The 27,000-nt window shown below is 51.7% G+C and overlaps 1 protein-coding gene across 7 annotated transcripts; it reads left to right on the top strand.

Moving 5' to 3' along the window:
- The first annotated feature begins 552 nt into the window (after positions 1-552).
- Positions 553-23,790, top strand: CD300A (CD300a molecule). 7 transcript variants are annotated; one of them, XM_047705981.1, is made up of 10 exons: positions 553-1,166; positions 9,756-9,843; positions 11,545-11,653; positions 12,764-12,963; positions 15,208-15,546; positions 16,289-16,457; positions 18,701-18,795; positions 21,938-21,975; positions 22,392-22,490; positions 23,271-23,606. In XM_047705981.1, exons 4-10 carry the CDS (start codon positions 12,903-12,905, stop codon positions 23,403-23,405), a joined length of 936 nt encoding a protein of 311 aa, XP_047561937.1. In that variant the 5' UTR covers positions 553-1,166; positions 9,756-9,843; positions 11,545-11,653; positions 12,764-12,902; the 3' UTR covers positions 23,406-23,606. The 7 variants fall into 7 exon arrangements, with proteins under 7 accessions (XP_047561937.1, XP_047561940.1, XP_047561934.1 ...); XM_047705984.1 differs by having other exon boundaries at positions 11,791-12,963; XM_047705980.1 differs by lacking the exon at positions 9,756-9,843 and adding an exon at positions 23,650-23,790 and having other exon boundaries at positions 554-1,166; positions 23,271-23,434.
- The last annotated feature ends 3,210 nt before the right edge of the window (positions 23,791-27,000 follow it).

Below are 27,000 nucleotides of genomic sequence, written 5' to 3'. Positions count from 1 at the left end.
CATGGAAGTCAAGAGCGGGGGGTCTCTGGGTCCTCAGGAGGTCCCTTCCTCTTGGGAACCAGTGAGAAGCAACCTGTGGTATTGGTTCGCAAGGACCATCTGACCACGCAGCACAGACCAAGTGGCTTCAACAACAGAAATTTGTCATCTCCCTTCTGGAGGCTGGGAGTCCGAAATCAAGGGGTCGGCGGGGTCAGCTCCTTCGGGGGGGGTCCCCGACGGAAGGATCCGTCCAGGCCTCGCTCCTGGACTTGCAGACCGCCGTCTTCTCCCTGTCGCTCTTCACGTCGTCTCTCCTCTATGTGTGTCCCCAAGTCCAAATGTCCTCTTTTTATAAAGACACCAGACGTACTAGATGAACGCACCCCCTAATGACCTCAGGGTAAGTTGATCATTCCGGTAAAGACCCCCAACTCCAAGTCATGTCCCATTCTGAGGTACTAGGATTTCACCATGTGAATGGGGTGGAGAAGGAATTCAGCGCCTAACATCTGGCTGGTCCTGGGCAGGTGGAAGGGGAGTGGGCGGGTCGGGGCAGGCTGTAACAAGGCAGCTCGAGGAAGCAGCAGGCCCTAGAGGGAGGCTGCACGCTCCCACCGTGTCCTTCGCAAGTGTGGTCTTGCAAATGCGGTGGCTTGGTCCTCTCGGGTGGCCCTTGGGATACCCCCACATGGGGGATGGATCTCCCCGGCACCAAGCTGAGATTCTTTTTCTCCTCCCGGGAAGCAGACGGCGTTCATAGGAGGAGAGAATTATCTATCGTCCACAGGCCAAGAACACTGAGATCTGTGTGCCCCTTCCCAGATACGGGCTACGGATCTGGGTCAAGGGAGGGCTGGTGGCGAGCAAACGTGAGGAGGGCAGTCTTTCATTGGGAAAGCGTGCCTCCTCATCTTCCGTGTTTCAATAAAAGAATAGAGAAGACACTGCCCCCTCAGCATCCCAGATGAGGCAGGAGACCTGTGATTGGATGTCACGATGGGCCCACAGTCGCCACCTCTCCCCTCAACCAGGACAGCCATAAAAGCAGAGGCCTCTGCCCACCTCGGGTCAGAGAGGCGCCCTGTGTCACCACCCCCAGGAGTGAGCCGCACCGGCCAGCTCTGTGCCCGAGACCACCGGCAGAGGCTGGAGAATCCCGTCTTCCAAGTAGTCAGGAGGCTGAGGTAACACCCGGATACAGTGTCGTGTTCCCACCAGAGGGCACAAGGGAGAGTGGGTCCTCCTGACCGGTTTCTGGCTCCTTGTGATCCTAAAGGCGGTTCAGCCTTGCAGGGCGGGAGGGAGCTCCCCCAGCCTAGCATTCCCAGGGACAAGGCACTGACGAAATGCCTTTTAAAATGGCCATCCTGGGGCGCCTGGGTGGCTCAGTCGGTTAAGCATCCAACTCTTGCTTCTGGCTCAGGTCATGATCTCGGGGTCGTGAGATCGAACCCCGTGTCAGGCTCCGTGCTCAGTGTGGAGTCTGCTTGACGATACTCTCTCTCCCTCTGCCCTTCCTCCTTCTCGCTCTTACTCTCTCTCTCTAAATAAATAATCTTAAAAAAAAAATGGCCATCCTGCCTCAGCTGTCCTATGACCAGGGAAAGTTTTCTGGCCCCCCTCGGGCCAGCCAGGAGGAGGGACCTGGGGACAGAGGCTGGACTTCTTGGATGAATCTTGACAAGAACTGGGGAGTTCTGGGTTTTATCTTTCTGAAGATTATTCGTTTTTTTTGTTTGTTTTTGTTTTTTTAGGAACTCCCTCCATGTGCAAATTTCAAATCTTGAAATCCTTAAAGAGGCCATAACGTCTTTACCTCCAGCTGCCCTCCTGGGGCTTCCTCCCCCCTCACTGGGGTTTCCCAGCTCCTCCTTGCTCCTGGTCCACAGTCTGCCAGGACACAGTTCTCCGAGCATCCTCAGAGCAAGTCACATGCCAAGCTTATTGTCTGTAAACAAGGATGTTGCTGCCATGACCTCACCTGTGACCCAAAGATGGTCTGAGCCATCCTACCCTGTTCCCTACTTTTTAAAAAATATTTTAGAGAGAGAGAGAGCACAAGCAGGGTGAGGAGCAGAAGGAGTAGGAGAGAGAGAGAGAATCTCAAGCAGGATGTGGGGCTCCATCTCATGACCCTGAGATCATGACCTGAGCTGAAATCAAGAGCTGGAGGCTTAACTGACTGAGCCACCTGGGCGCCCCCTGTTCCCATTTGAAAGGATCTGGACTGCCATGACCACACCATTAGCTAGCCCTCCATGCTCGCACAACGCTTTACCAAATACTTCTGATGCTTGAGGACACCCAGGCACAGTGAGTGCAGCATCAAACTCCTTGCTAAGACTCCAAGACCCTCTTTCTGGATGGGACTCTCACCCTAATGCCCCCGGACTCTGGGAGCCCAAAGGAAATCCAGAGAGACTGTCTGGAGGAAGCTGCAGAGCTGCCTGTCTCCATCCCCTGCACGGGTCCCAGAGAGCTCTTGTCACTGGCTTGTGTCATTCAACAAATATCTATTGAGTTGACTGTCAAGTGCAAGGCACAGCCCTATCCTATCCTATCCTATTCTTTTTTTTTTTTTAAACAAAAATATTTATTTATTTATTTAGTGAGGGAGAGAGAAAGAAAGCAGGGTGGGGAGGGAGAGGAGAGAGAGAATTTCAAGGAGACTCTGTGCCCAGCACAGAGCCCAACCCCATGACCCTGAGATCATGACCTCAGCTGAAATCAGGAGTCGGATACCCAAAAGACAGGGCAGCCCAGGCTCCCCTGTCCTATCCTCTCCTAATCTATCCTAACTTATCTACCACCTCTGAGCACAAGGAGAGTCCCAGGCCTTCCAAATTCTGCACGGTGGAATTTCCTAAATGTGATTGTAGGCATCGTCTTGGGGAGCCTGTTGAAAGGACAGATTCCTAGTCCCAGCCCCAGAGAATCCTGATGGGGGAGGTCTGAGGCCCTGGGGCCCTGTGCTGGGGACCCCGATGTCTACGGTCTCCACCCCTGACTTCCCTAACAGTCAGGCTGCTTGGGAGCGTTGAAGCAGCTGGGTGACTGGCCCACAGGGACAGTTTCAACCACTTTGTCACACTTTGGGGACTGCTGGGGGTGGGGGTTGCTGGGCGTGTGTGGTAGGAAGGGGAAGAGTGAAATGACTTAAGGCCTGTCATCCCCTCATACTTCTGAAGAATTGAGGCTCCATTTAGGGTGGGCTGGATATCCTTCTGGAATTTTCAGGGGCTCTGTTCATCCTCCTCCCAGAATTCCTGGAGAACAGAAGTTAGATGGGACTGACAGGGGCAGGATCGCAGGGCTGGGATCCCTGACCCTGGGGCCACTTGTCTGCACCATTTCCTGTGTCCCATAAAAGGGAGAAGCCCTTTCCCACCCAGGCCACAGGGATTTTTGCCTTGACCTTTGGACCACTTCTACCTTTTAAGATAATCCTTTGTTTTCCTGTCTGTTTATGTGCTTCCTACTAAACGGTGAACTCCCAGAAAGGAGAATTGTCATAATTTTATCTTCCTGTCCCCAGCGCTTGGCACAATGCAGATGGTCATTAAGTTGTCAAATAAACCAATACACCGTGCGTGGGCATAGAGTGCCCCCTGGTGGATTCAGAAGTCTGGCAGTGTCTCAGGTCTTGGCCTGAGCAGTCGACCTGACCCTCTCTGGTTCTGGGCGACCCATCCAAGTGTGAGGCCATGTGGGGCTGGATTCAGCACAGGGTTCCCTGGAAAGGCATGGCTATCCTAGGATAATGAGGGACAGAGGAGCAGGGAAAAGGATTGAAAGTAGTCTGAGCTGTCCTGCAGAAAAGCGAGGACGGGGACAGCTGCTCTGTTGGCCTTGGATAAGAAGGAAGTGGCACACACTGTGACCCACTTCACTTTCCCCTCGGGCACGGGGGTGATGTGGTAAAGCCAGTAGAGACAGCAACCCCAAACCTTTGTGGGGTGTGGACACTGGGGAGTGGGGTGATCATTAGCCTCATTCTCCAGGGAGACAAGCTGAGGCTCAGAGATGTTCGTAAGTCAGCCAAGATCACACAGCTTGTCAGGGGCAGGACTGGGATTCAAAGCCAGTCCGTGAGTCCAAGTCCCTGCTCCTAATCATCACCAGCGTGGAAGGCTTGGGGCTGGGACACCAGATCCCACAGCCACGGGCTTCGCTGTTATGTCGAGTTCCCCTGTACGAATGTCCGCCCTTCCTCTCTGGAGAGAGTTTTGGTGATCCAGGGGTAAGAGCCGTTCCTTGAGGTCAAGTGTGTGGCTAACTTCTGGGCTTCCTGCACCTGCTCCCGGGCATGTCCAGGGTGGGTCTGAAACCTCTTTTCTCTCCTGCATCCTGTCTTCCTCAGGGCGTGGGCCAGGGCTCCGCCCAGATCAACTAAGTCAGAACCTCAAGCTGCACTTGGTGGGGGAAGGGGAAGGAGGTTGCAAAGGTGGCCCAGGCACCGGATATTTTTTTTAAAGAGCTCTCCAAGTGCGTCTAATAAACATCCATGATTGAAAACCCTGTGGGCTTCCGTGTAAACAAATTCAGTCAGTTGGACTGGAAAGCTGTATCAGGATCACTCCCCTTTCTGCTTCATCTGCAGGGACCCCCAGTGCTACTCTGTCTCTTCTCCATCCCCTCCCCTCCATGCACAGACACACACGTGTACCCCTGAAGCTGCCCGCCACGAAAGCCATGCCTCCTGTGTTCTAGAGCTGGAAACTCAGGAATATGCAAGCTCTCATCCTCCCCATGTGGCCGAAACACACATTCAGAAAGGGGGTCCCATTGGTGGGACCTTGGCCCTTGAACCCAGAGCCTTACAGTAGAGAGTTTAGCTGGGAGATACGGCAGGGAGGTTGATGTGTTTCCCTGCCTCTGCCTTCTCAATCCCAGAGGTGAGGCTGCTGCTCCGCCGCCCCCACCTGCAGCCTCAGCCCCACCCCTCTTCTAGAACAGTCCAGCAGAAGCAAGAAGTGGAGCAACTGTCTGCTCGATCTAACAGGCAGCTGAGCAGTCCCAGGTGGGCCTCAGAGCTGGTCATCTGGAGAGGCTTCTGAGCGTCCCCTGGTCTCATTGGCTGGGAACCAGGAGCCCTAGAGACCCCAGAGTCTGAGTTCCAGTGCCCCCCACCACTCCTGGGCAGCCTGGTTGGAGAGATGGGCTCATTCCTGTTCCCTTCTCCATGCTTCCCTCCACCCCCTTCCCCAGGTCCTCGTCCACCATAGAGGGCCCCCCTGCCTCTCTGAAACCCCCACATTCTCTCTCCCAGGGGCTGGAGCCTTCCCCTTCTTCCTGGTCTACTGGCTGGAGGATCTGGAAGGATCAATGCCACCCACCTGGATATGTGCACAGAAACCTCTCCGCTTCCTGGCTTGAGAGATGGAAACAAAGTTACTTGACACGGCCGGCAGTTCTGGAAACTACCGACAGATGGCGCCATGGACCGCCCGTAGCTGCCCGATTCCCGATTTACTTGGGTTCTAGGGAGAGCAGCTTCTCTACTGGCTGCAGACCGCACTGCCCCTTGCCCGCTGGGCCCCCCACCTGATTTGTGTTCCCTAGTTCCGGCCACCTTGGGAATTAAGTCTGGGATTGTTGGACCTCCCTGGCACTGCCCCACAGCCTGACTACTCCAAGGCTAGGTTAGGCCATTAGGTTCATCCCAGCTCTACTCTGTTTACTCTGTGCCCACTCCCCACCCCACCACCCCATTCCCTGGGGCCCTCATGTGCCCCCTGGGGCCAGCCAGGGCTGAAACAGACAGGCAGGAATGGGCTGGGGTGGAAACCAAGGCGGAGCCGAGGGGCAGTCAGGAGTTGAAGCATGGAAAGTGCTGGAATTCAGGGTGCAAAGGATTTAGATAAGAGTGAGCTGGGCACATGAGGGGCCAGGCCAGGGTAGTGGATCTTGCCTTCAGCGCTACTGACAAGCGGTCCCTGTGCTTCTGCACTCCATGCCTCACCTCCCTGGGAGAGGTAGACACCCATTCCCTCTGTTGGAAGTTTTTAACGACTTTGGTACTTGGTTTGTCCACAGCCTTCCCTGTTCCTCTCACATTGCAGGAAGGAAGGAATCAGCTCTTTGAAATATTAATATTTGGTCAGTGCCAGGAAGGGTCTGAGGGAGACTGGGGCAGGCAGAGGAGGGAATAAAACACAAGGAGAGGGACGTGGGATGCCTGGGTGGCTCAGTCAGTTAAGTGTCTACCTTCAGCTCAGGTCATGATCTCAGGGTCCTGGGATCAAGTCCTGCGTCGGGTTCCCTGCTCAGTGGGGATCCTGCTTCTCCATCTGCCTGCTACTCCCCCTCCTTGTGCTCTCTCTCTCTGACAAATAAATGAATAAAAATTTTTTTTGAAGATTTTTATTTATTTGACAGAGATCACAAGCAAGCCGAGAGGCAGGCAGAGAGAGAGGCGGAAGCAGGCTCCGTGCTGAGCAGAGAGCCCGATGCGGGGGCTCCATCCCAGGACCCCGGGATCATGACCCGAGCCAAAGGCAGAGGCTACAACCCACTGTCACCCCTGAATAAAAATTTTTAAGAAGATTTTTTAAAAAGGACATTCAGAAATCAAGATGGATAGATGAGGGGAGGTGGTGGAGAGAAGGTCTTTGGGCTCACATTCACAAAGTTGCTTTTTAAAGATTTATTTATGTATTTGAGAGGTGGGTGGAGGGGAGAACAGGGGGAAAGGGAGAGAAAATCCCAAACAGATTCTGTGCTGAATGCAGAGCCCAATGTAGGGCTTGATCTCACCATTCTGACATCATGACCTGAGCCGAAACCGATCGTGAGACACTTAAACCACTGTGCCCCAGAGGTGCCCCCCTAATTTTTTTAAATTTAGGTATCATGCCATAAAATTTACTCATTTTATACGTGTACTTCTCTAATTATAAGTAAATTCACAATTGTGCAACCATTACCAGAACCCAATTTTAGAACTTTTCTTCAAACTCAGTATTGATATTATTCCTAAGTGAGTTTGTTCTTAAAGTCCCAGCATTTATAGGACTTCTCCTGCTGGGAAGGAGAGAAGGGGTCCTTCCCATAACACTGCAGCTGGGTCCCCTTGCCAGCCCACACCATGAGTTAATACTTTTATAAACCTTGTAATTGTGTGTGTGTGTGTGTGTGTGTGTGTGTGTGTGTGTGTGTGTGTGTGTTTTGCATGTCAAAAGCCTTGATTTGTTAAATGCTCTAATTTTCATTAATCCTCTTTTGGACTCTTCATTTACTAATATACTAAAAGACTCAGGAAATGGAAGTGGATCAGACCTGTCTGCATCTCAGGAAAGCACAGAAAGTCCAAAAGAAATAGAAAGAATGCACCAGATGCAGGCAAGGTGAGGCAATACAATTAGCTTCACCTTTTCTCCCGGGAAGCATGTATACTCCTAACCCGCTGTCTTAGAACAGGGAGGGAGACACGGACACGTCTATAGCGAACGCTCACCTACTGTGAAGTCCTATGAACTCTTGGCTTGCCTGAGTTCTTGGCTTTGAAACACATACTCTGGGCAACCCTCTGGGTCCCCTCCCTCTTCCGGAGCTTCGTACTCTCAATAAACTTGGCTTTGCTGTGCACCAAAAAAAAAAAAAAAAAAAAAGAAACAAACAAACAAACAAATGCATTCTGCCAGCTTCTGGAAATGTCTGTGGGAAGATTGCTGTAGGTCCTGGGACAGATAAGCAGTGGGGTCAAGGAGGTTATAGGGGTGTGTGTGTGTGTTTGAGGAAGCTGCTGACCTTCCTGAGGTGGGGTCATTCCCAGAGTGTCACAAACTCACAAAGTCAAGCTCAAGGCCAACTGTGTTTCCTGAAGCCAATATTAGAAGTGTTTGAACTGACCATTTGCTGGTTCGACCCCACTCCCTGTCAGGACCGGGGCGAAAGCCCACAGGGACTGTGTTCTGTTTGTCTGGAATCATTCTACAGAGGAAGAGGCTGGGGTGGCCCTTGGGTGGAGGGAGGAAAAGGAAGCAGAAGGTGGTGATGGGGAGGCGGGGGAACGAAGACTCCCGGGCAAGTCCATCCATTTGTCGGCCACAATTGTCCAACATCCCCTTCCCCATCACACTTCTGAGACAGCAGTTTGGTGCCCTCCACTGCCTTCTAGAACCCACTATCTCCCTGCCCTGAGCAGTCACTCACTGGAGAGACGTGGTATGGTGGACGAAAGTGGGGTCCTTGCAAGTAAGTCATCTCATCTCTCTGAGTGTGGGGGCAGAGGCGAGCACATTTCAGGGCGTGAGTTCAATCAACAGCAGCCCAGAGGCCGGGCAGGTGCATTTGAGTCTCTGTTGTCCTGGGGAGCCTCCCTCGGGGGGCGGGGCAGGACCGGCGTCGGCGCTGCTCCCATTTCACAGAAGGAAGCACTGATGACTCATTGGGGCCGCACTTGCCGCTGGAAGGCCGCTCAGGGCCAGGCCCTGAGCTGCGCTGACCCCACGTCCCAGCCACGGGGCCTCCAGGGTTGGCTCCCCTCACCCACCTCCCAGGTTATCAGCTGTGATTCAGGAGACCTGGGAGGTCAGCACTGGCCAGAAGCTGCCCCTGCACGTCTGGCCACTTGGTGGTCCCTGGGGTGTCGGGAGAGGACGGCCCATGAGCGCTGGGTGCTGCCCCTGCCTCCCCCGCTGGGTGTGCGGGCTGCGGGCCTCTGCTCGGACCTCGGCTCTGCTGAGCAGTAGCTTGGGGTAAGAGCACAGATCCTAAGCGCTCTGCTGGATGGATCTTACCGTGCTTGCACGGTTTTAAGTTCTATTGCCTTTCTTCCTCCTGAGGATGGAGTTTGGCAAGAGGACGAGAGAGACGTTGACAGCCTGGCTTCTCTGTATCTATCTCCGGTTCGGGTTGCCCTTCTCTGGGCCGTGTGGTGTGGTGAGCACGTGAGCCTGGGGCAGCAGGGGCCTGTGTGGTCCCTGCTTTCATGGAGTCTTACCGTGAAAAGGAGGGCGCTCAGCAACCCCTGGTATGGGTGAGCAAAACACAGAAACACGTTGCAGGGACAGGGACACGGGAGGGGGCTCAGAGGGGCCTGGAGGAGGCAGGCGTGTCTTCTGAGGGGGTGGCTTGAGTGCAGCCCTGAGTGAGTGAGGAGGGGGTCGTGGAGGAGGCTGAAGGGGAAGGAATGACCTTGAAGAGTCACTTATGCCCTTCTTGCTACTGTGACTGGGACTCTGAGGAGCCCCCCAGGGCTGCCCCTCAGGGCTACCCCTCCACATAGACCCTGGAGCAGGCCCCCGGTGGAGGCCCCTGCTGAGCTCTGCAGGCCCCCATGAGACCAGGTCTCTGTCCCGGTCCTCTCTCTGGGGTGCGGATGCCTGTGAGGGGGGCAGGGCCTGCATGGAGCTGTGGCTCTGTGCACAGGAGCCCTCTGGGGGACAGAGAGTGCTCTGGCCTCTGGCCAGTCCTACCCCCATCTGCTCACCCACAGTGTCATCTCAGTCTAGAACACAGCATGCCTGGGGCCAAACCGGAGAGTGTGTTATAGACCATGACCCCGGTGGTTGTAGACTGTGTCCCTGGGACTATGGAATGCACTGGAATGTGGGTTGGTCATGCTTGCCTGGGCCCCTAGAAGGTCTGGCCATGTTGGAGTAGGTTCCCTTGACATGGGCAGGAGGGTGGGATGCGGGCAGTCCTGGGGAGTCCAACGGAGAGGCAGGCTGGGCCAGACTGGGAAACCAGACACTTCCGGGGCTCTGTCCTCCTTCCCAGCTGCCCTTCCCCCACTGCTTCTCATTCACGGTTATCCTTTTTACCTCCAGGGATCCCGAAGATATCAGCCCCCAGAAGCAAAGCATCTGGCGCAGGAGCTGGTTCCCCCCTCCCGCCTCATTACGGACTCACCCAGCGGTCAGCAAACTTTCCCAGCCAGCCGGTCATGCCACCACTTCTTGGTGGTCATTCCTCAGTGCCCAGCCTCTTGGCTTTTGGCCACACCTGAGGGACACCCACAGTGGGGGAGGGGCCTAGATCTCCAGAAAGGAAAAGGCAGAGTGATGGGGAGCCATCGACTGCCCAGGAGAGAGGGCAGCTCTGAGATCGTGCCACCTCGGAAAGGGAAGTTCTGGCTGAATGGCCGCACAGCTATCCCCACCCCCCGATCTTTTCTGAGGCGCCTACCGTTCTCAGGACTCCAGGCAACGCCTGCTGCTGCCACTGGGTCTACCCAGGGAGCCCCCATCCAGCACTGTCCACCCCTGTCCCCGCTGGCCTCCGAGCACGTGTGTCCACCCTGGGAAGGAGCTCCGAACCCGATGATCCCTAGGCCTGTGGTTCTCAGGCTTTGTCTTCCCCTAAATCATGCCCACTAGTAGTTGTTACGGAGTAGGGGGAAAGTGTCACTTCCCTAATCTTCTGACAGCATGGGCAATTTTTTTTTTAATTTTTTTATTTTTTCAGCATAACAGTATTCATTATTTTTGCACCACACCCAGTGCTCCATGCAATCCGTGCCCTCTACAATACCCACCACCTGGTGCCCCCAACCTCCCACCCCCCACCCCTTCAAAATTCTCAGATCGTTTTTCAGAGTCCATAGTCTCTCATGGTTCACCTCCCCTTCCAATTTCCCTCAACTCCCTTCTCCTCTCCATCTCCCCTTGTCCTCCATGCTATTTGTTATGCTCCACAAATAAGTGAAACCATATGATAATTGACTCTCTCTGCTTGACTTATTTCACTCAGCATAATCTCTTCCAGTTGACAGCATGGGCAATTTAAAAATATATATATTTTATTTGTTTATTTTAGAGAGAGGGAGAGCAGGTGGTGGAGCAGAGGGAGAGGGAGAGAGAGTCTCAAGGCGACTCCACGCAGAGCACGGAATCTGACGCGGGGCTCGATCTCGAGATCCTGAGGTCATGACCTGAGGTCGGGCACTTAACCAACTGTGCCACTCAGATGCCCCATCACGGGACAATTTGTCTCATTTCGTTTCTTCCTCCGTGTTTGTGGACAGGATGGGGCCAGCAGGATCAAGTCCCCTGCCCTCCACTCCAAGAGTCCAGGTGTTTCCTCCCCCCATAGATTACTTGTGAAGCCCACACTCCCTAGTGAATCTTATTTTCCTATTGTTTTGCTTTCTTTTTCTTTTTTTTTTTAATTTTAAAAAATTTTGGGGGTGCCTGGGTGGCTCAGTGGGTTAAAGCCTCTGCCTTCGGCTCAGGTCATGATGCCAGGGTTCTGGGATGGAGCCCCACGTCGGGCTCTCTGCTTGGCAGGGAGCCTGCTTCCCTTCCTCTCCCTGCCTGCCTCTCTGCCTACTTGTGATCTCTGTCTGTCAAATAAATAAATAAAATCTTTAAAAATTTTTATTTTGTTACTTATTTTTTATATTTATTAATTAGGCTTCACACCCAGCAAGGAGCCCAGTGTGGGGCTTAAACTCACGACCCTGAGATCTGAGCCCAGATCAAGAGTCAGACTCTTAACTCACTGAGCCAACCAGGTGCCCCCTTATTGCCTTTCTTTAGAGTAAGGATGTATTTCCAGGTGACACTGTTATCTCACCTTTGAGTATTTTTATGATTATTATACTGTTTATTTCCTCAGATTGGCTGTGATTGTTGACACCTTGAAGGAGCCACAGAATTTACCCACGGTTGTACCAGTGCCAGGTAGACAAGCCACAGGAGATCCTAGCCTCCTGCTTCTCAATCTGGTGCGTCCCCCTCTAAACCTTGACATTCAAGACCACAGCAGTGCCTTTGGGTGGTTGAACTGGAAAATAGGCACTTCTGGGGAAACTTTATAATTACTAGACCAAGCAAACCACCAAGCATGACCCCTCTCCCACAGTTTCCTGTTCCGCTCAAGATCTTGATCTTGGATTTCCATGAGCTTTGATTAAACGATGACTGTACTGTGTCTTAGAAATTCTTCTGATGCCTACCTAACTCTGTGCTTGGAATCTTCCAGAGGAGAATGGGCAAGTCTTCTGGGTTCCCTTGTGCCTTCCCAGGGAAGGTGCTCCTGTGGCCAGAAGGGAGGAGGAAAGTGAAAATCCTTTAAGAAGCAGGGAAAGGACATTCTTGGGACTTCAGAGCTAGTGCAGGGCTCCCTCTAGGTGACACTTGTAACCACAAGCACTCAGATGACATGTCACACGTTAGGGTTGGTTTCCTCTGCTCATGTAGCCATTCTGTGCAAGTTGCACACTTGTCACGGGAGATGTGTGTGTGTTGTGTGTGTGTGTGTGTGTGTATGCATAATTAGAGTCTGAACTCGCGGTGGATCAGGGCACAGGGGTCCTTGTAAGCTTGCTAAGTCCCCACTCTGTGCCCAACCCCGAGCTGGGACCACTAGGGGCTGCAGAGGAAGGAAGGTCACAGCCTGAGGACACGTTTCCAAGAGTGAGAAACATTCAGGGACTCTGAAGTCACCATGCCAACTTAGGAGGTCTGGTTCTTGAGCTGGGAGCTACTAGAAGGGGAGCTCCCTGGGGCAGCCTCACTGTGGGTGCCCCCAGGGCTGGAGGAGGATGCTGGCCCTGGCTCCGCCCCACTGGGTGCTCACCCTGACCACAAAGAAACCAGAGGAATTATTGGACCCAGAGGAAGGAAACCAGGCCTTGTGGTCTTGGGGTGTGATGGAGGGGGGTGGGGCGCAGGCTCACGGCCCTGTAGGGGAGCGGGGGTCCTGGCACTGGAAATGCTTGTGGCATCTGGGACACAGGTGGGATGGGTAGGAGGGTGCGTGGGTCCTGGGGGGGTCTCAGCTTACTATCGTCCATGGAGGCTTTATTCCCTTGGTGTCCTTCATTTTCTGACAGCTCTAGGAGCAGAGCCTAAAGGTACTAAACCAGGAAGCAGCAGGGACAAGGAAAAGCAGAAGTGGGAGGCTTGAAGACTTGACCCTCCTCCTCGAAGAGGCCTGAAGGCAGTGCTGCAGGTGACGTCTGTGCCAGAGAGATGACCCAGCAGGCCCGGGTCCCGTGGCTGTCCTGGGCTCTGCTGCTTCTCTGGGTCCCAGGTGAGGGGCTGCCCAGACTGAGCCTGCCCTGGGGAGGGGGCTTGGGGAGCAGGGCTACTGGGGAGGCAGTGGCAAGTCCGACCTCGGAGCAGGTTGCAGTCTGTCCAGCACAGATGTGGACAGATGGAAGGACTGCACCCTGGAGGGACCAGACATGGCTCAGGCCATCCGCCCCACCTTCCTTGAGCCACAGTGGGGTGCCCAGAGGGGCTTTGTGGGAAGTTTTGGATGAATTATTACAGGAGAAGGAGGTGAGAGCAGGTGACAGCGGAGTGGGTGGGAGAGTGGCCACTGAGCCCACCATGGGGAGGGGTGTGTGTCTGGTGCAGCGTGTGGGAGGGCTGGGGACTGGCAGGGGCAGGCCACAGTGTCAGGGACACGGAGGCGTGTAGCCAGGGTAGCTCGAGGGGTCTGGCTCTCCCACAGCAGGGAGATGGGGACAGAGCAGAGAAGAAGGCGGTGGGGACGAAGGGGAGGGCAGAGAAGCTGTGGGGAGGGGAGGGAGGAGAGCTTCTCCAGGGATCAGAGGGCTCCTTGCTTCTGGGGGTCTGGCTTCTGTGTCTCTCAGGAGCTCGCCGCACACAGGCGGGCACAACCTCGTCAGGTCTATCCCCGGGATACTCAAATCATTTTGGTTGTTTCGATGATAAATGGTATGCTTTCTCTGACTCTATCTGCTAACTAGTTGTCCATGGGAACGCTCTTCCTTTTGTATAGTAATTTGGAAGCGGTCACCCCGGCACGGCTAGTCTGTCCCTTACCCTCTGGGGTGTCCTTGTGTTTCATGGGATCTGTCTGCAGTGGGAGTTTGTGGTTCCTTCTGGATATCCGTTTGTTTCGTTTGTTTCTCTCATCGGCCACAGGCTCGTACGGCTGAATGATACCCAGGACGGAGGTGGCAGGGACAATCTCCGCCTTGTCCCTGCTGAGGGCAGCTGCCCAGTGGTTCCCATGAAGCCTGAAGAAGGCATCCACTTGTGTCTCTTAACAAACTGTAGCAATGGGTGTAGGAAGCTTTTTCATTATCTGTGAAGATGATTACTTTTTCTTCTTTGGACTATTAAGACAGTGAATTAAGAAATTTGAGACAGATTTTAGTCTCAGTGTATCATGCTACCTTCATGAGGGGAATTAGGGAGGTTTTCCTGCTTCTATATTCTCTACAAATGTGTAAATGCAATTGGAATTGTTTGTTCCTTGAAGGTTTGAGAGAACTGATTTACAAAACTGTCTGAGTTTTACTCTTTTTTGGTTTGGGGGAAGACAAAGAACTTTTTTTTTTTTTTTTCCATTTCCTCCCAGCTTTATTGAGCTTTAAGTACCAAATAAAAATTGTGTATATTTATCATGTACAATGTGATTTTTTGTTTTTTTTTTTAAGATTTTATTTATTTATTTGACAGAGAGAGAGAGCTCACAAGTAGGCAGAGAGACAGGCAGAGAGAGAGGAGGAAGCAGGCTCCCCGCTGAGCAGAGAGCCCGATTCGGGGCTCAATCCCAGGACTCTGGGATCATGACCTGAGCCGAAGGCAGAGGCTTTAACCCACTGAGCCACCCAGGTGCCCCAGTGTGATATTTTTATATACATGGCACCTTACAGACTTATCACCAGGAAAAGTCTCCTTGCTAACACATATCTTCACAGGTCTGCATTAAAAAGATAAGTATTCTGGGCCAATATCAGTAATTTATATTTTTCTAAATATAGAAAACCATCAGTTTCATATAAGTTTACAGACTTATTGGTAGAGGCTTACAAATAACCCTGGCTACTTTTCTTATGAGTTGTGTGTATGTGTGTGTCTCCTGTGTTTTCTTGATTTGGCTACTCTCAGAATGTTTGTCTCTCCCATATGAAAAATCAGTTTTCCTATATGCTAATTCTACCGTTCTTCTGTTTCTTAATTCACTAATTTCTACGCTGACCTTACTCTTTCTTTCCTCCTGGGCAGAGTGTATATGTGTGTGTTCCTCTCCTGACTTCAAATCGCTTGTTCAGCTGGGGTTTGCTGGGATGAGATTTCGTGACCCTGAGCAGCCAGAAAGGAGGCTAGAGTGTGGAGGAAGGGGCTGCTGTGATTAAAAACAACAACAACAACAACAACAACAACAAAACTTTGGGCATGACAGAAAAGAAGAGGAGGGGGTGACCAATGTGAGATGGGGCAACTTTGGGGGGTGACTCCAGGGGTGCTGCAACCCAGGCCCATCTGGTAAGGGGTCACCCTCGGCTGTGTTTTCCAGGTTGTTGGTCTCTGAGTGGCCCCACCTCCGTGACGGGCACCATGGGGGGATCCGTGAGCGTGCAGTGTCAGTATGAGGAGGAATTCACAGAGAATGCCAAGTACTGGTGCAAAAAAAGTCTGTGTGTGTGGAAGATCATAAAAACCAAAAGGACAGACAGAGAAGTGAGGAAGGGCCGTGTGTCCATCAGGGACCATCCTGCAAACCTCACCTTCACAGTGACCTTGGAGAGTCTCACAGAGGATGATGCCGGGATGTACCTGTGCGGGATCGATTCATCACTGTTCCCAGGATATTTGTTCGACGACACCTTCCAAGTTGTGCTGTCTGTGACCCCAGGTGAGCTGTGCACACCCCTCCCCCAGCGCCAGCACCTGCACCAGGACTGCCTGAAGGGCCTCAGGTTGGAATGGCTGAAGCAGGAATCAGGTCAGAGGCTTGGAGCAAACTATGAGCATGTGTGTGTGTGTGTGTGTGTGTGTGTGCGCGCGCGCGCGCGTGCACACACGTGCACATGCGTGTGTAGGGCAGGTAGTAGGAGGAGAGAGAAAGAGAGTCAGGGAGGTTTCCTGGAGGAGCTGGTGTCTCTGCTCAGTCTCGAGAAGGCAAGGTGTGCAAAGAAGAGAGGGAGAGCGCTGGTGCCAGCCCTGCGGACACGGAGAGCCGTGCTGCGGGAGGGAGAGACAGGCGTCCCCGGGGCGGGAAAGGTGCTGGGAGCAGCAGGAGCTCCAGCCGGGAGGGGCAGATTTGCAGGTTAGACAGAGGTCTCAGGCAGACTGCCTGTGGCTGTGGCAGGATGGGGACAAGGCTCAAGTGCAGATATGACCTGGAGCTCTCCCGAGGTCATGACCCTCCTTCACAGGATGGAATCAGGACTACTGGGGGCAAGCAGTGCCCGTGTCCCATTTGAAAATGCTCACTTGGCTCAGGAGAGCCCTGGGGAGACTTTGGCCCCTGGGGTTCTCCATCCTGCTTCCACCCTGAGTGAGCATTTTGTGTGAAATCAAACCAAAAAAGTCTTGGCAAGTAGAGGGAAAGTCTGAGAGAGCTATCCTGGGTCTGATTTGTGTTTCCACGCCAGCAACAACGCCTGCCTCACCTGTCAGCACCACTGTAACCCAAATGTCAACAACCACAGCTAAAATTACGACCTCGCCGTCCCCGCCCTCCTCCGCTGCCCCGACCGCCACCAAGGGAGCCACTTGCAGTGCAAGCAGCCAGGAGGAGTTCCCGCCGAGCCAGGGCCCGGGGTAAGGTGCCCCGTCCCCTGTCCCCTGTCCTGGAGTTGGGCTTTCCCCTCAGGAATTGCTCCAGGCCAGGGAGAGGCCACGGTGGGGCTGGAAAGAGAGGAAATCCAGCGAGGGCTGATGATCCTACCAGGCACCTGCTACTTGCCTGTGTGCCTGTTCTCATCCCACTAGAGCCTTGTGCCAGCACAGCTCCGTGGTCCAGAGGAGCAGACAGTGTGTGTGGGGGTGGGGGTAGGGAGCGGTGCTTAGAGAGGTTAAGCGATTCGCTGGGTCACGTAGCTATGAGAGGCAGGCTGGGCTTCAGCCCAGGTGACCCAGAGTCTTGGGTTTTTCCTTCCAAACCTGTGATTCTTGACCTTTTTGGGGTCACGAGAATCCCACATTTATAGACTCTCCAGGAAAACACCCGCAGGTGTAAACCATTTCTGAGGTTTTCGGACTCCTTATCCCGCCACCACCTAGTGTCCTGGGATTCAGCTCTGGCACTGACACCTGGAGTTTACACAGACCCCGCAGGCGGGGGGGCTCAACCCCATAAGACTGCCTGACTTTGGAGGCCAGAGCACTTTGGGGATCCCCAGGCCATCAGGTTTCTGGCTAACTGGTTATAAATTTGGGGGTTCCCACGACCCCCTTTGGTTTGATGATTGGCTAGATAGCTCAGAGAATCCAAGAAAGTGCTATACTTACAAATATGGTTTTATCATAAAGGATAAAGACTGGGACCAGCCAAAGAAGAGGCACACAGGGCGAGGTCCGGTAGGGTCGGTCCTGAGCCCGGAGCTTCCCTGATGACCCCCAGGGGAGTTGGGGCACGTCGCCCTCCTGGGACATCAATGTGCTCACCAACTAGGCAGCTCCTCCAAGCTTTGCTGCCCACAACTCTTCCTGGGGTTCCTTTACATAGGCGTGATTGGTTGAGTCATTGGCCGCATGATTGATCTCAATCCCAGCCCCGCTCTGCTCCCTGAATTTCAGGCTGACTCAGAGCCCCAAGTCTGTATAATCATGGGGTTAGGCCTTCTGATGACCAGTCCCAACCCTGACTCACCTCATCTCTTAGCATGAACTCAAGTCTGATCCAAGGGGCCCAATAGCAAAGGCACGCACACTATTAGGGAAATCCCAAGGATTTAGAGCCTTCCTTCCAGGAGCCAGGGGCAAAGTCCATCCAGATTTTTTTCTTTTTTAAAAATCATTTCTACACCAACGTGGGGGCTTAAACTCATGACCCCGCTGTCAAGAATCTCGTGCTCTACCGACTGAGCCCCCCCAGGCGCCCTCATTCAGATTCCTTATTATATGACCCCCTGAAGCCCTCCCACGGGCCTCCTGTCAACCCAAGGGACAGTCTTGACATCCGGCAAGGTGAAATGCAAGCCCCGAACACACCACTTCCAGAACTGACTGCAGATACACATATGGGGCCGAGCTAGGCTTTGTGCGGCTTGGATCCTGTGCAATTTGGGGTGTGGGGCCAAGGTGCATCTTTGAGGGAAAGACTAGAACATCGTGAATGCAAACTAGACATAAAAGAGGGGCCTGGCCATGTGAGGGACCCAACGTCAGCTTCCCATCTGCTGCAGCTTGTTCACGGGTGAAACGGCAGAGCTACCGGGCGCCTGGGTAGCTCAGTCGGAGAAGCGTCCGACTCTTGATTCAGGCTCAGGTCGTGATCTCGGAGTTGTGGGATCGAGCCCTGTGTCCGTCCAGCTCCACGCTCAGCAAAGAGTCTGCCTGAGAGTCTTGTGCTCTCTCAAAATAAATAAATAAATCCCGAAAAAAGAAAAAGAAAGAAAGAAATGGCAGAAGTACAAGGTGGATTTTTGGAATCATGTTTGCAGTTGCAGGAGACTGGGGGAAATGCCGAGTAAGAGGGAAGAATTAAATAAATGACGGTCTGGAGTAGTATGCATGCCATGGAATAGTATGCAGCTGTGAAAAAGAGTGGGGGGTCTTCTTTATGCACGGATATGGAGAGATGTCCCCCATGTACTGGCAAATAGAAATACAGTGCTGGCTTATGCCTCCTTTGTGTGAATGAAGAAGGAAGATAATGTACATTTCTATTTTCTTGTATCTGGGAAAGAGCCTCTGGAAGGTTCTTAAGTATACTGCATGTGTGTAGAAAGGAGACTATATACTCTATCTCTTTTTTTGAAATGTGATCTTATCATCTATTGCAAATGAGGGGGGCACGGCAAGCTCCCATCTGCTCAACACTGCCCTGTGTCCCCCTCTAGGCTCCAAGTTCTCCTCTCCTTGTTGGCACTTCTGCTGCTTCTGCTGGGGGGCAGCTCGCTGCTGGCCTGGAGGATGGTTTGCAGACGGGTCAAATGTGAGTCAATCCCTGGCTAGCTGGAGGGTGGGCCAGCACACCCTCTCGTTTTTGAGGCTCTGTGTCCTTGTTCCCCAGAATGGCCATCACACCCGTACCCTCAGTCCACACATCCTGGCTGGCCCTAAAGGCCAGACCCCAGAGGGGGCATCTCCGCTATGTGGGAGGGGGGTCCCTAGGAGGTAGTCTGTGAAACCATCACCTTCTTCTGTTTAAAACCCTTCCATGGGGGCGCCTGGGTGGCTCAGTGGGTTAAGCCTCTGCCTTTGGCTTGGGTCGTGGTCTCACGGTCCTGGGATTGAGCCCCACATCAGGTTCTCTGCTCAGCGGGGAACCTGCTTCCCCCTCTCTCTCTGTCTGCCTCTCTGCCTACCTGTGATCTCTCTCTGTCAAATAAAATAAAATCTTAAAAAAAGCAAAAATAAAACCCTATCATGACCTCCCACACCCTCAAAAGTCCAGGTCTCTCCATTACCAGTCCCGCCTACCCCCTGCCCGTTGTTATACTCAGGACAGCTGCTGATCCCAACTTCCTATGATCTGGGGGAGCTATACCTTCAGTCTCCCCTTCTGCGTTTGCTCTGGGCCCCTGGGGCACCTTCTCTGCCTTCTCTCACTGGCTCACTCCTGACGGGCTTCAGGGCCCTTGGACTTTTTCCCTCTGGCTCCTTCTCCTGCTCCCTCAAAGCAACTGGGGAGCCCTTCCCGGCTGCACCCCTCTGCACACACCATCGGGCCCTTTTCCCTGCTGATTGTCCCCACCTGCTTCCTTACCTGTTTCCCTGCCAGCCTGGGCTACTCCTCAAGACCAGGGAGGAACCCGAGAAGGCACACGGTCATATTTGTTAAATTAATGTATTGTTTAGTATCTCCCACCACAAGGGCACCCCAGATGCTGTGGACATCCTGGGGCCTACTTGCTCTCCTCTGGGCTCAAATTAAAAGAGACAACAGAGGGGCGTCTGGGTGGCTCAGTCGTTAAGCGTCTGCCTTCGGTTCAGGTCATGATCCTGGTATCCTGGGATCGAGCCCACATCGGGCTCCCAGCTCGGCGGGGAGCCTGCTTCTCCCTCTGCCTGCCGCTCCCCCTGCTTGTGCTCTCTCTCTCTCTCGCTGTGTATCTCTGTCAAATAAATAAATAAAATAGATGGGACCTTCTTGTTGCTGGCTGGAGACCCAGCTGTCACCCAAAGGAGCTCAGATTTCTGCCTGCATTGGAGTGTGAGCCTTACATTTCCTTCTTGTTCTAGAACTTTCTGACTCTAGCAGCTGGTTCTCAGGGGGATCTATGTCCAGCCTTAGGGGAGGAGGCAGTGTTCTGGAAGCTGGTGCATGGCCACCCTGAGCTCTTATCTCCCGGACTCCCACTGCCCCTCTCCACGGTGGGGGTCAGGCCTTCAGAAGAGAAGTCAGCCCCAGCATGTGTGTGCCTGATGTAGGGAAGGAAAACCACTTCCTCCTCTCCATCTGCTTCTCTTACATCACTTTTGAGGGCCCTTCCAATCATTTGGGCCCATGTGATGTGGGGCCTCCCCAGGGTGAGGGGGATTTTCCCAGCCCCAATTGCTACAGAACTCTCTGCCCTTTCACCTAGAGATCCTCCCTTCTAAAAAAAAGGGATATGAGATGGTTGTAGAACATTCAAAAGATAAGTAAAAGCACAAAGAAGGAAATAAATTCCCCATAATAAATAAGAAAGAAAACTCCCACCTCTCAGAGAAAGCTAACCACTGACATTTGAGGTGTGTCCTTCCAGCTGCTTTTCTCTCTTTTTAAAAGTAAATTAAATTAATTAATTAACTTGAGAGCAAGAGAGAGCATGTGCTCAGGCATGTGTCGGGGGAGGGGCAGAGGGAGAGGGAGAGAGTTCTCAAGCGACTCCCTGTTGAGCCCTTGGTGGGACTCGACCCCACAACCCCAAGACCAGGACCTGAGCCAAAATCAAGAGTCAGACACGTAAGCAACTGAGCCACCCAGGCCCCCTCAACTCCCAGCTGCTGTTTTCAATGCTTATTTATGTAGATATGATTTCTCACTCATGGTTTGCTTCATACCATAATCCCTCTTTTAAACCTTTTTTTTTTTTTTTTTGCACTTAACCTATTGTATCATTTTCCCTGACCCGGAATGTTCTAGAAGTCTCTTACTGCAGAGTTGGACAGTGTGTTTGTGGGTGGGGGGGAATTACACCTTGCTTCACTGATCCTCTGTAACAGGAGAAAAGCCTTCTGTTCAAATATCCTGACTCTCCCTCCCCATCCCTGCCAGTCTCAGCTCCTGTCCCCTCACCGTCCCCTCCCCTGTCCCAGAGCCTGATGCCTGCTCCATCACACCCGCTGATGGTTCTTCCCCCCAGCCTGCTTGCCGTGCCCTCTCTCATGCCCTCCCTCCCTTCCTCACACACCCAGCACCACTGTCCCGAGCACCTGCTGTGACACCAGGCCCTGTGCCGGGCTCTGGGTGACACCGCTGCGACCGGGTTAGACAGGGCTCCACCTTCAGTGTTCCAGCTGGCTCCCGGCCACATTCCTTCCCCAGCGATGTCCATGCAGCTACACCAAAGGCATTCCCGGCCACGTGTGCATCCCCTGGGAGGACCCAGCCTGCTCCTTCAGGCTCCAGGGGGCAAGGCCAGGGGCACACAGAGCCTGACTCCGAGATAGAATTCCTGCAGAGCAATGTTGTGGGCCCCAGGAGCCCGAGGTTGTGTGCCCCGAGCCACCTTCATTCTCAAGTTTACAGTTCGGTGATGTTAAGTATATTCATGTTTTGGTGAAAGAGATCTCCAGGGCCATTTCATCCTGCCAACGGGTCCTCCTAAAAGGGTATCCCTTTCCTGTCTTCTTCTGCCGGGGAACAATCTTTGAGTGGCTGTTTCGAGAACTAGCTTTGGTTTGGCCACTCTTCCCAAGCCAGAGCGCCTTCCTGTTGGCTCTGTTCTTCAGGCCTCCACTCGCTCATCCATTCTCCTCTTCCTTCTTCACGAATTCACCCTCAAGGCAAAGCCTTGAACTCCTACCCTGTGGCAGATCGGAAGCAACAAGTCCCTAGGGCCAGATTCTCTAGGGAACGGGCTCATAGGGAGTCCCATTCCTGCTTTGTTCTGGGATTCAAACTTCTAACTCTTCTCCTGTCTCTTTAGCTGGCGAGAATCCAAAGCAACCACAGTTCCCCGGTCAGGTAAGACAGGCTGGGGGTGTACGGGAGTGGCTGGCGGGGAGAACAGAGGATGTTTGCGGCCTGAGCAATCCCACTGGCCCCTGGAGGTCTGAGTGCATCATCAGGGGATGGAGTGGGGTGCTCACCCAGAGCAGGGAGAGTGGTCCTTGGGAGATCTGGTCACTGGGTCTTGTCTTGAGCCCTGGCCAATCTGTCCCCATACAAAGTGGAATGGGGGAGGGTCCTTTGATGCTGACCTGGGGGGCATTCCAATACTGCCCGGAGATGACCAGAGTTGGGGCTGGAGGAGAGAGGCTGGGGCATCCAGGACATCGAGGGAAGGGGGAGATATCCGCACACAGGAAGGAAGAGAGATCCCTCTGGGCTAGACCGTGGAGGGGCTCTGTGGAAACCCACCAAACCCCCCCCCATCTCAGCAAGAGGAGCCCCACTATGAGAATCTGGAGCTGCAGACGTGGCCCCTTCGGGAAGAGCCCATGCACCCGAGGCAGCCAGAGGTGGAATACAGCACAGTGGTGAGTGTCAGGGCCTGGTTCCCACACGGGGTTCCTGGGCTATGCTAGGGGTACCATTCTGGGGGGTCGCAGCAGGTGGAGAGGGGAATGAGAGGGGCTGGCTTGGTGATTTCTCTAGCACAGGGTCACACACAATGTAGGGCAAGTGTCGATTCAGCCAGAGCTTGGTGTCATTGTAGCTGGGGGCTGTGGTGGAAGAGGAAGGGGCTTTCAGGGAGGTCAGTGATAGTCAATACTCAGTAAAGCATAGCATTTATTAAGCACCTACTGTACCACACACCAGTGTGCAAGCCTGAGATTTCCTGCTGTTTGGGGTACCATCATCTTTTTGGTATCAACTCTGCTTTTCAGGTTTTGAATCAATGACCCCCCTTGTCGGTCAACACTTAGGCACAGAGACTGTAAAGTGAAACGTGGAAGAGGTCCCCCCACCCCGCAACCCCAGGGTCAAGACCCACCTGCTAGTGAAAGAGTTCGGGGAGAACAAGAGTTCCTTGTTTTTCTAATTTGGGGATTAATGATCTCAAAGTAGATCCCAGGCACTCCCCACCCCTGCCCCGCCAAGCCCCTTGTCAACATCTGGGTCTGATGCCTGGGACTTTGTGCTGTGTTTTCACAGGTGGGGTGAAGCAGGGGTGTGGACAGGACAGTGAAGAAGTCTGGACCCCCCCGATGAAGGCCCCCTGCCATAAGTCCCCTACCCCTTGGGTATCCCCTGTCTCCATCCTGAGCTGGGGGCCCATGCTTCTCTCTCTGAGCTACCCGTCTCTCTCTCTGCAGAAGACTCCCAGGGAAGAACCTCACTACTCGACCGTGGTATTTGACTTCCAGAGTGGGGGTTCTGAGGCCAACAGCATTCGCTCCCAGAGGACCCTGGATGAGGAGACACAGTACAGTGTGATTAAGAAGACATAATCCTGTGTCACCAGCCCCATCATCTGGAGGTCTCTGTGGGCCACAGAATGCCAGGGTCAGGGCCCTCAGCCCTCACTGATGTCCTCCTCAGGCTGCTCTCCTCGACGGTCACCAATAAGGCAGCTGGGTGCCATCAGCGTGGTTGGCTTTGTTGAGGATAAGTGGGAGTGGGATTCCAGTGGGGACGCTACATCCCACAGGCTCTTGTCACATCCTTCCTCTCTTCTCTGCTTCCTTCCAGCAGTGTGTGGAGGGCAGGAGCTCAGTCCCGTGTGGCTCCAGGAAAAGACTTGACCCTCCTAGGATGGTACCTACAAAGTTTATAAATTACAGCTCCATGGAAGCGTCTGGAATCGCTGCAGCATGGGGAGAACTGGAGGAGGGATCAGAATACAAAGGCCCTGAAGATGGAGTCTCCCTTGTGTCATGGACAAGGACCCTGAGGCTCAGAAAGCAGAGGCTTGCCCACAGTTCCAGAACCAGTGACACGTCGCTCTGGACTCTTAGATAAACTTTATTTTTAATATTAAGAGATATCAATATAGTTTAAAATAACTTCAGAGAGAAGAAAAAAAAAATGATTTAAGCCATGCCTGCTATGTGCCTGCGATCCTATATTAAAGAACACTCTTCCCTTTTGAAGGCTGAATAGTATTCCATTTAGAGGATCTATCCCACTATGCTCATCCTTTCATCCACTGATGGATGCTTGGTTGGTTTTTGTGTATTAGCTACTGTGACTATGTTGCCATGAACATGGTGTGTAAATGTCTCTTTGAAAGCCTGATTTCAATTCTTCTAGATATATACCCAGAAGTGGAGTTGCTGAATCATTAGATAAATCTATTTTTAAGCTTTTGAGGAATTACCATCCTGTTTTCAACAACAGCTGTACCATTTTACATTACCACCAGCAGGGCACAAGGCTTCCAATATCCCCATGTGCTCCCCAACACTTGTTTTATGTTTTTTGTTTGTTTGTTTTGACCGTAGCCCTCCTAACAGATGTGGTATATCATTGTAATTTTGATTGGCATTTCCCCAGCAATGAGCGATGGCTAGCATCTTTTCACGTGCTTGGTGTCCAGCTGTGTGTCTTCTTTGAAAACATGTCTGTTCAAGTCCTCTGTCCAGTTTTGAACTGAGGTTTTTTTTTGTCGTTGTTGTTGAGTTTTAGTTGTTTATATAATATGGATATTAATCCCTTGTCAGATATATAATTTGAAAATTATCTCATTCTGTAGGCAGCCTTTTTACTCTGTTGATAGCATCTTTGATGCACAAAACCTAATTTTTTAAAAAAAGACTTGATTTATTTATCTGAGAGAGAGGGGGAGAGTGAGCGCAAGAGAGGGAGTGAGCACCAGAGTGGGGAGTAGCAGGGGGAGAGGGATGGGGGAGAGGGAGAATTAGGTTCCCCACTGATCAGGGAGCCCAACACAGGACTGGATCCCAGGACCCTGGGATCATGACCTGAGATGAAGACAAAGGCTCAACAGACTGAGCCACCCAGTCACCCTTGATGCACAAAACTTTAATTTTCTTGATGTCCCACCTATTTTTTCTTTTGTTGCTTGTTCCTTTTGGGTCAGATCCAAAAAAATCATTGCTGAATACAATGTTGTGAAGCTTTTGCCCTGTTTCCTTCTATGAGTTTTATAGGTTCACATCCTATATTTAGGTCTTTGATCTATTTTGAGTTTGTTTTTGTATATGCTGTTAGGTAAGGGACCAACTTAATTCCTTTGCATGTGGACATCCTGTTTTTCCAGCATTGTTTATTGAAAAGACTGTCCTTTCCCCCATTGAATGGCCTTGACCCCTTTGTTGACAATCATTTGTCCACACATATGAGGGTTTATTTCTAGACTCTATTTTACTCCATTCGTTTGTATGCCTGACTTCATGTCAGCATCACTGTGGTGTTTTTTTTTAAAGATTTATTTGTTTATTTTAGAAAGAGAGATAGAGAGTGAGTGAGTGTGTGTGTGTGTGTGTGTACAGAGGGTAGGGACAGAGGGAAGGAGAGAGAGAGAGAAAATCTCAAGCAGACTCCTTGCTGAGTATGGAGTCCAACACAGGGCTCAATCCTAGGACCCTGAGATCATGCCTGAGTGGAAACCAAAGGTCTGATGCTTAAATGACTGAGCCATCCAGGTGCTCCAGCATCACTGTCTTTCAATTACTGTGGCTTTGTAGTAAGTTTTGGAACCAGAAATGTGGGTCCTCCAGTTCTTCTTTTTCAAGATTGTTTTTCCTATTCCCATGAGATCCCACAAGATTCTGTATAAATTTTAGGATGGGTTTTTCTATTTCTGCAAAAAAATATCTCTGGGATTTTGATAGACATTGTATTGAATCAATAGATCACTTTGAGTAGTATTGACATCTTCTTTTTTTTATTTTAAAGATTTTATTTATTTACTTGACAGAGAGAAATCACAAGTAAGCAGAGAGGCAGGCAGAGAGAGAGGAGGAAGTAGGCTCCCTGCTGAGCAGAAAGCCTGATGTGGGGCTCGAACCCAGGACCTGGGATCATGACCTGAGCCGAAGGCAGCGGCTTAACCCACTGAGCCACCCAGGCGCCCCTAGTATTGACATCTTAACAATATTAAGCCTTCCAATCCATGAACATGGGCTGTCTTTTCATTTATTTGTGTCTCATTTCTCTCAGCAATGTTTTGTACTTTTCATGGCACAAATCTTATATCTCTTTGATTAAATTAATTCCTAAGTATTTTACCTTTTTAAAAAAATTTTATTGTCAGTGGAATTGTTTTCATAAATTCCTTTCCAGATTGTTCATTGTTAATATATGGAAATGCAACTGATTTTTGTGTGTTGGCTTTGTATCTTGCTACTTTGCTGAATTCATTTATTAGTTCTAACTTTTTTTGGTGGAATCTTTAGGTTTTTCTACATGTAAGACCATATCATCTTCAAACAGAGATAATTTTACTTCTTCCTTTACAATCTGGATGACTTTTATTTATTTTTCTTGCCTAATTACTCTGTCAGAACTTCCAAAGCTATGTTCAATAGAAAAAGCACAAGTGAGTATCCTTGCCTCATTCCTGACCTTAGAGGAAAAGGCCTTAGTCTTTCACAGTTGAGCACAATGTGGATTTTTCATACATGGCTTTTATTATGTTGAGGTAGTTTGTTTCTTTTCCTAGTTTGTTGGGTGGTTTTGACCATGAAAGAGTGTTGGGATTTTGCCAAATACTTTTCCTGCATCAACTGAAATGACCATTTTTTTTCCTTCTTCATTCTATTAATGTAGTGTGTTTCATTGATCAATTTTTTCCATTGAAACATGTTTGCATCCCAGGAATAAATCCCACTTGATCATAGTGTGTGATCCTTTTGCTATTTTGCTGAATTCAGTTGATTAGTATTTGTTGAGGATTTTTTTGCATCAATGTTCATAAGGAATAGAGGACTAGTTTTCTTCTCTTGCAGTGATTTGTTTGGTTTTGGTATCAGGATGATGATACTGGCCTCATACAAGGAGTCTGGGAATGTTGCTTCTTTCTGTGAGTTTTGGAAGAGTATAGGAAGTCTACAGCCATACCACCCTGAACGCGCCCGATCT

This window comes from Lutra lutra, chromosome 16, assembly GCF_902655055.1.
Source record: "Lutra lutra chromosome 16, mLutLut1.2, whole genome shotgun sequence".
Lineage (NCBI taxonomy): Eukaryota > Metazoa > Chordata > Mammalia > Carnivora > Mustelidae > Lutra > Lutra lutra.
The sequence above is the reverse complement of the archived record's forward strand: the minus strand, read 5'-3'. Positions and strand labels throughout refer to the sequence as shown.